General features: G+C 37.1%; 2 protein-coding genes across 2 annotated transcripts in view; both read left to right on the plus strand.

Annotated features, from left to right (window-relative positions):
• LOC109819768 (chaperonin CPN60-like 2, mitochondrial) overlaps positions 1 to 6,276 on the plus strand; it is a 15,379-nt gene extending 9,103 nt beyond the window's left edge. The window contains exons 6-18 of the mRNA XM_020385645.1: positions 105 to 200; positions 278 to 382; positions 1,579 to 1,665; positions 1,758 to 1,847; positions 2,071 to 2,151; positions 2,299 to 2,367; positions 2,467 to 2,544; positions 4,751 to 4,846; positions 4,961 to 5,060; positions 5,134 to 5,237; positions 5,343 to 5,448; positions 5,677 to 5,755; positions 5,844 to 6,276. Of these exons, the coding sequence (XP_020241234.1) occupies positions 105 to 200; positions 278 to 382; positions 1,579 to 1,665; positions 1,758 to 1,847; positions 2,071 to 2,151; positions 2,299 to 2,367; positions 2,467 to 2,544; positions 4,751 to 4,846; positions 4,961 to 5,060; positions 5,134 to 5,237; positions 5,343 to 5,448; positions 5,677 to 5,755; positions 5,844 to 5,952 (1,200 nt within the window). The 3' untranslated portion in view covers positions 5,953 to 6,276. The remainder of the gene's footprint in view (positions 1 to 104; positions 201 to 277; positions 383 to 1,578; positions 1,666 to 1,757; positions 1,848 to 2,070; positions 2,152 to 2,298; positions 2,368 to 2,466; positions 2,545 to 4,750; positions 4,847 to 4,960; positions 5,061 to 5,133; positions 5,238 to 5,342; positions 5,449 to 5,676; positions 5,756 to 5,843) is intronic.
• LOC109820793 (probable leucine-rich repeat receptor-like protein kinase At1g68400) overlaps positions 7,155 to 8,321 on the plus strand; it is a 2,819-nt gene continuing 1,652 nt past the window's right edge. The window contains exon 1 of the mRNA XM_020386990.1: positions 7,155 to 8,293. Coding sequence (XP_020242579.1) covers positions 7,273 to 8,293 — 1,021 coding nt within the window. The 5' untranslated portion in view covers positions 7,155 to 7,272. The remainder of the gene's footprint in view (positions 8,294 to 8,321) is intronic.

Raw genomic sequence — 8,321 nt, forward strand, 5'->3', positions numbered from 1 at the left:
GTTTAGTCTTTTTTTCCCTTCACATTGTTATCTTGGTCATTCTTTCATTTGTGGATATGCTATTTTGTTTTTCCTTCTTTTCACTTATGCTTGTGCTGAAATAGGTGGCAACTATTTCTGCAAACAGTGAAAGAGAAATCGGGGAGCTGATAGCTAGAGCAATGGAAAAAGTTGGAAAAGAAGGTGTCATCACTGTTGCTGTAAGTGCTGATAAACTTTTTATGAGTTGTTAAGCATTGTCGGTATTAATCACTTATTGCAACTCTAAACATTGCAGGATGGTAATACATTATATAACGAGCTGGAAGTGGTGGAGGGTATGAAATTAGCGAGGGGTTATATATCTCCCTATTTTATTACAGATGAAAAGACCCAGAAATGTGTGAGTTTTGAGTAACTGTTTATTCATCTGTTAATCTGCCTTATTTTTGAACGATACTCGTATACATCTGCTCAATCCTTGATACATCATCTCTTTACTTTATTTCATTGGCAAGTGTAACGACGTTGTGAGGAATATCATAAGCGACACCCATATAAAAGAATCACTTAGATTGCTGCAAAATTAGTCTTGGTGTGTTTTCTAGGAGACATTTAGGTTTAATGAACACACTCATTTACTTGACTGATCTAGAAGGAACTAGATACTCATGCCTGTGTTTGGTATCCTTTTCTCAGTATCTTTCCCACTTTTTAAATTTGAAGTACTTGTCGAAGTTCTTATTGGTAAGTTCTCACATGATAGATTTTAGGAGACATGCAATGATTGCATTTGTCATCCATCTTTGGAGGCCAAATTTCCTGTTGAAGAGTTCATGCTTGCATGGAGATAATTAATTTAGACTGTGCAATTTCATCCTGAACACGTCAGATGGACTTAATGAGAAGGAACCAAAGTCCCTGCCAAATTTGTTCCTTTTTTTTTTGAGTCAGTACGATAAGTACTTCAAACACAGGAACTGCTGATACCTATATTTTACCCTCAGAATTGCCCATGCGCTTTCCTTTGGAACAAACTCTACTAATCCCCCTGTTAGCCATTGCTGTACGAGGTGAACAAAGAGGTGAGGAGTTGCAAAGCATTTACCTCAAAAGAACTCAGCTGATCCCTGTGTTAGCTATGTTTTCTTCATAAGAGATAATTTAGTATGATGTGATGCAGTGACAGTTTCAGAAGTTTTTGTAGTTTCTAGACTCTTATTCTTCTTCGGAGATATTCCCTGACCTCTGATAAGCCGATCCCACTGAGGTTGGTAATATAAATGGTAGGATACACTTAAAGATGTATTTGCTCTGTCAATCTTTCTTAAAAACATTTTGGTGTTTTTTATTCGTTTTTGTTTTAAAGAGAGATAAAATTATGATAAAAACTATTAACTTAACTGGGTGAATGAGTTATGTGATTAAGCAGGTAAATATTGCTGTATTTATTTAATCTTTTTGCCTTTAAACTTTCTAGAAGTACAAATTTATTCCTTTTTCTCACCATTTTGACTTTGGAGTGCTTTCATGCTGCCATTATATGTTGAAAGTTAAAACTAAATTCATATCAACTCATTTTTGTCTGATATGTTCTAGGAACTTGATAATCCATTAATCCTTATTTATGGCAAAAAAATCTCGGACATGAATTCTCTTGTCCGGATATTGGAGCTTGCTGTAAAGGTAATGCTATAATTATTTGTTCCTGAATGGTTATTCATGTGAAAATAAATCACATATAAGATCATGTTCTAAAGTATTACTTATTTAAACAGAAAAACAGAGCTCTCTTAATTGTTGCCGAGGATGTGGAAGGTGATGCCCTGTCAATGCTTGTATTGAACAAGCATCATGCTGGTGTCAAGGTAAATCGTTTCTTCTCTTAATTTATTTCGAGTGCACTGATCACCTTGCAGATTTCTTTACCAATTTGGTTGCCTATAAGCTAAGGCACTGAAATTTGGGGAGAATTCATCTCTGTGCCTATAGCATTATAGTCACATCATCAGAAAGGAAACTGCTTCATCTTGCCTTTTTTGGTTCCTATTATTCCAAGTAACTCTTTATCATTTTTTCCTCCAACTACAGGTCTGTGCTATCAAAGCTCCTGGTTTTGGTGAAAATAGAAAAGCAAATTTGGAGGATCTTGCCATTCTTACTAGTGGTGAGGTTAGATCCCACTCAAGACAGAAACTTTGTTCAGCTTGGGGGGAAAAAGGAAAGAAAAAGAAGAAGGAAACCATATTAGTTTCCAGAAAATCTGCCTCCATTACAATTAGAGTTGTAGTGTGTAATGCGTTATCCTTTGATATACAGGTTATTGATGAAGATCGTGGCCTTTCTCTTGATAATGTCAAGCTAGATATGCTTGGTACCGCCAAAAAGGCTAGTACTTAACTGCATTCTTGATCAACCAAATAGGATAATTATTATTTTCATAGCTGATAAGAGGTCATCATTTATATTCACTTTTTATTGTTACAGGTCACTGTTTCTCAGGATGATACTATTGTATTACATGGCGGTGGTGACAAAAAGCTTATTGAAGAGAGGTGTGAACAGGTAAACCGGATTAAACTTCCACTGTAAAGATGATAATCTTTTGCTTTCCTCTACAGGTAATGGTTTTTATCTTGTTTGGACCTGAAAAATAATGGTGGGTGGGGGTCGTTTGTTTTGGAGTCAGCAGCCTTTTGTTTTCTATCACATTTTACTGTTGTTGTTGCTGTACATGTCATGAGAAAATTTGCATTTGACTAGTGAAGGAAAGAGCAACTTTGTCCTTATATCCTTCCAAGGAAAAGTAAGCTGTTGTACACTAAATACCGTCTAAAGTATCTCAAACAAGAGCAAGTATTTGTATGTATGACATAGGCGAGTCATTGTTCTTGTCCTAGTAGTCACATGGATAATTTATTTATAGATTTGACTTGCACATGTTAAAGTCAGTCAATTGTGTATATGCTCATGAGTTGGTGAATTTGTTTCCCTGTTTGTAGTACTTATTGCATTAGTTGTTCGAAAACACACATTTTAGTGTTGTATTGAAACTAATTTATTTACAGAAAATCCTTGTAGTCACTGTTTTAAATATCGGCCGATAATCGATATTATCGGCCGAGTTATCGGATTTGGGAGCTCTCCGCTAGGATAAATTGGATTTTTAATCGGTTATCGTTTTTGTAGGTTTATCGGCGATTTATCGGCGTTATCGGCACTTATCGGCCGATAAGTAAGACTTTTTTATTGGGATTATCGGCCCATTTTGACTAACATTATATTTTTTCAAGGCTATGATGCAAGTTTCGCTTTCTACAATTTGTTAGTGATTCTGAACATGATGATTTATATTTTGGTATGTTTATATTTCATTAAGCATGATTAGATTATATTTTTTAATTGTTATATTATATATACACATCATCCAGTATATCACTCTGATAAATACTACTTATCCCTGATATATCCCCGATTTTCGCTATCCGATAAGGATTTTGGCCGTCCGATAAATCCCCGATAACCGATATTTAAAACCTTGCTTGTAGTTGAGTACACGATTGGCACTATTGGTAAAGTTTTTAAATATTTAAATAGATGAAATTATTGAACCGATGGTTCTTTGACATTGTCTTCCTATCTGCTTGGATGCAATTAAATTTTGCACTATAAGTGTGATATAAGAAGAATTTTTTTTTAATCTTGATAGTCTCTTGCATTCAATAATGGTATGGGTTAAATTCCGCCAAATAAGTGCTAGAGAAAATGTGTGAGATCATCTTTTTAAAATCCTTAGACAATCAAAATCACGTCTTCCTGGATATTGTGGATTGGGGCTCAAAGAGATGTAGCATATTTACTGCCCCCTTGAGCGGAGCAACGTTGCTGCAGTGTGTCCTATGTCTGACACTGGATGATTTTTGCGGTTAGAAAACTATTGGTGCACGGTGAGTAATCAGCAATGACATGGGTGATGTGGACACATTTTAACTGTTGATGATGGCCTACTGTAAATTTATCTTCACATTGTGGAGTGTAGGGTGGTGAAGCTTAAGTTGAATTAGGCTGTCCATAGTTCCTTAGAGTTGAACTTACTTGCACAACACACCTTTAGATTATATCAGTTTCTTATTATTGTTTTTTTTATTGTTTATGACTTTATTCTTTTGTAGTTTTTATGTTGAGAACATTTTCCGCTCATAGGAAGATTGAGAGAAACCATTGAAAATTGACTTTTTTTCCTTGCCTGCAGAATTTGCATGCAGTACTTGTAATCATTATTTGTCAGCAGTTGCACTATATCAGTTCTCTGTTTCATGTTTTATGTGTTATTGTACAGTGTTGTATGGAACCCTGTTGGGCAGATTGGCACGTGCCAGACATACATTGTACACATTTATCGTTTGTGTGCTTTATTGAATTCATTTTGTATCTTGTAGTGTGTTTCGTAAGTGTCCATGACCCATTGATTTTGTCTACAGAACGGTGTTTCACTTGATACATGTATGAAATTGTATACATTGATTTGAACTGACATTTATGGTGTTTTAGCCCAAGTTAGTAACTTTTACTGAATGTTTTTGAAATTATTCTTTCCCGTTTAGGAACACACAGATGGGTTGATGTACTAAGCATCAAAAGACTACTATTGTTAAGTTTAAATAGTCAACTTGTTTAGCTGGAGTAGAAGTAAAATGCATGAGCTTGTATAATTTAATATGCAATGGAGCTCTTAAATTAAGAAGGCTGAGTTTGGAATTTGTTTCGGCAGCTGAGAACATCTATTGAAAGAAGCACTGCTATGTTTGACAAGGAGAAAGCACAAGAACGACTATCAAAGCTTTCAGGAGGTGTAGCTGTGATTAAGGTAATGCTTTTTCATCATTATTTCCCCCATTTCCTTCTCCTTTGTTTCTTTTTCTTCATTCCTGGTCCATTTCCTTGCTTGGCACATACATACAAATGTTATTTGCTGATGCAGGTTGGTGGAGCTAGTGAGGCTGAAGTTGGTGAGAAGAAGGATAGGGTTACCGACGCTTTAAGTGCTGCAAGAGCTGCTGTTGAAGAGGGTATTTTGCCTGGTAAGTTCAGGGTTGATTCTTCTTTCTTGAGAACAACGATAGCGTTTATCTCTCATACAAATTGTTTCTGCAGGTGGTGGTGTGGCTCTTTTATATGCTACTAAGGAGTTGGGTAGAATTGAATCATCCAATAGCGACGAGAAAATAGGCGTTCAGATCATTCAAAATGCTCTGAAGGTTGTTAGTTGTTACCTGTACACTTAATACCTTGTACTGTTTGAGAAGTTTTGTTAGCTGCTATTTGTAGAGGCATTTATATAAACAGAAGTTGACTTCATGCAGGCACCTGCTTACACTATTGCTGCAAATGCTGGGGTTGATGGTGCTGTTGTTGTTGGCAAACTACTAGAACAGGATGATTTCAATTTGGGATATGATGCTGCTAAAGGTAACTATCCCTGCATATGTGGCATGCTTAGAACCCTTATCATTTTTTGCTCCGTAAAAGCTTTGATATTACTTGTTCTCACCCATATAGCATTCCAGGGACGTATCTTATCAAAGTTTCTTGATTTCAAATTTTCTGATATTTTTGTCTGTGAGCAGTTTCTCGTATCATCACTCCTTACAGTCCTTGATTCATGAGCTGATGGTTGTGCATGGCTTTCTGCTGCAGGTGAGTATGTTGACATGGTAAAAGCTGGAATCATCGATCCCCTTAAAGTTATCAGAACTGCTCTTGTAGATGCAGCAAGGTAAGGAGTGATATATGTTGTTGGATTCTTACTTTTATGCGCACAACTGTAACTGAAGCAATTACTGAGTAATGTGATTGGTTTTCAGCATCTCGGTACTATTGACAACCACTGAGGCAGCAGTTGTAGAGCGTGCAGATGCAAAAGCTAGCAAATCACCAAGTCGCATGCCAGACATGGACGATTATGATTACTAATGAGGTTGATTAAAGGGAAAGTTTTTATTTTAGTTGAGTTTTTGCTACAGAGGATAGTTTCCAGTAAGGGAGTTTTGAAACTGATTTTAACCAGTGATTTTTACTTGCCAAAATCGAGAATATTGAGTGGTCATATTTGGATCATATTGTTGTAAAAATCGTGGGGTTTTTAATGGTTAGCCACTAGCCAGGCAACTCTTGTTCTAAAAATATCAGAAGGTTGGCATTAGATAATTATATTCGGAAGGTTGATGTTATTAGGCTGGAATCCTATAATGTGATAAACCCACATATTTATCATAAATTTCTGTTATCGTTGATGAATTTTGCCTTATTTTATGCCGCCTGACAGTTACCCCGTTTTCTCTCCAGCAGATCTCTTTCCTTAATTGTTTTGGGGTAGAAGTATACAGCTACTTGTACCTATGATTCCTTTGATAATTACTGCCTCTTATGTTCGACAAAAAATCTCGATGTCAAAATATTATGTATAATCTAAGATAGTAAGAGCGTAGAAGAAAGCATGGGGAGTTTTCAGCTAAATTATATTTCATACATATAACTATATGCCAAAAATAACTGACGGTAGTTTCTAGATAAATGCAAATCTTCAGTTATTTATTTATATCTGTTGGTCCTGTAAAGAAAAAAATGATGAAATATTATACTAGAAGTTGGAAAACTGGGAGGACAAAAATTCATGGTATTATGGAATATGACTTAGACCTATACTAAACCACCGAATAGGGAGATTACGTCTGAATGAAATATGCTTCGAAGCCCATAAATGGACCGTCTTCACTTGTACTGACTAATCGTCACTAATAACATTTAGTAATGTTTATATACTTGTGATTTCTTTCTAGCATGATTAATATTACTTTTTGGTGAATGAACTACTTTTTATTTCTCATTAAGAAATCATAACCATCCGTGAACTCTTGAAACACGCAGCTCATGAATCAAATTAACTAAACAATTAATGAGTAAACGTGATGAAATCTCCTCAAGGATTTTACAATATCTCAGATTCATAGAATATACACTGACCATGATTTCAAATGACAGAGAAGAATACAGTGTCTATTCATTGCTAGTTAACATATTTCCATTTTCTAGAGGCTCCCAAATCCGCTCCTCCTCCCTCTTTGGCGCTTCCCTTAATTATGAAAATTAAATGCTGCCCCTTCTTATTGCATGAATGTTTTCCCCACCCTTCAACGGTTACCTCTCGTATATGTAATCCTGCCAAAATCTCTCCATATAAATTTAGATACTTCCATACACACAAAATCTTACCCCCAGTTAATCATAAAAAGAATGACCCACCTCAGTTTCTTCTTCTTATTCTTCTTCTCGGGTTTCATTTCTTCTTCATCTTCAAACAACTCTGTGGATTTCAACCCTCTTCAGTCCTTCAGGTCTTCTTCTGACCCCGCCGGCCTCCTCTCCTCGTGGGATCCAGAGACCGATCCTTGCTCTGGCTCTTGGGTCGGCGTTTATTGCCACAATGGCCAAGTCACAAAGCTCGTGCTAGAAGAGCTCAGGCTCAATGGAACCATAGAAGCTCTAGCTCGGCTTCCTCATCTCACAGTCCTCAGTCTCAAGAACAACCACCTCTGTGGCTCTCTCCACCTCTTGAGCCTCTCTCTATGGCAACCTCACCTTAAACTCCTATTTCTGTCAAATAATAAATTTTCTGGTCCTTTTCCTGAATCAATCCTCCACCTTCGTCATCTCCATCGCCTCGATCTTGCAGGGAATCAATTTTCAGGTGTAATTCCTGCCAGTATCGGCATTCTCCTTCCACATCTCCTCACTCTTCGTCTTGAGAAAAACTTGTTCACTGGTGAAATTCCAGGCTCAGTTGGCAAAATTCAAAGCCTTGTCGATCTAAATGTCTCTTACAACCATCTCGTTGGTGAGATCCCGAAGAATCTGTCGTTTTCTTCTTCATCATTTATAGGAAACTTGGCATTATGTGGAAACCCTGTAGAGGATTGCCCGAAACAGGCAATGCCTACCTCATACAGCGACAAGAAGAAGAAGAAGAAGAAAAAGAAAAAGAAACATTGGATTCTGATATTGTTTCTGATTATCATTATCCTTTCAATATCAGCAGTGTTGCTGGCTGCTTTCTTGATTTTCATGCAACGGAGATGTAGGACAAGAGAAGGGAAAGGGGATAGAGGAAGCGAAGATGAGAACCCGAAGGGAACAAAAGAGGAGAGGCTTGTGTTCTTCGAAGGGTGCGAAGAGTTTGTGATGGAGGATCTGATGAGGGGGTCAGCGGAGATGCTGGGGAGAGGGGTGGTGGGGTCCACGTACCGAGTGGTGATGGAAGGAGGAGGAGGAGAAGGGGAGAGAGT

Source organism: Asparagus officinalis, chromosome 8 (assembly GCF_001876935.1).
Source record: "Asparagus officinalis chromosome 8, Aspof.V1, whole genome shotgun sequence".
Classification (NCBI taxonomy): domain Eukaryota; kingdom Viridiplantae; phylum Streptophyta; class Magnoliopsida; order Asparagales; family Asparagaceae; genus Asparagus; species Asparagus officinalis.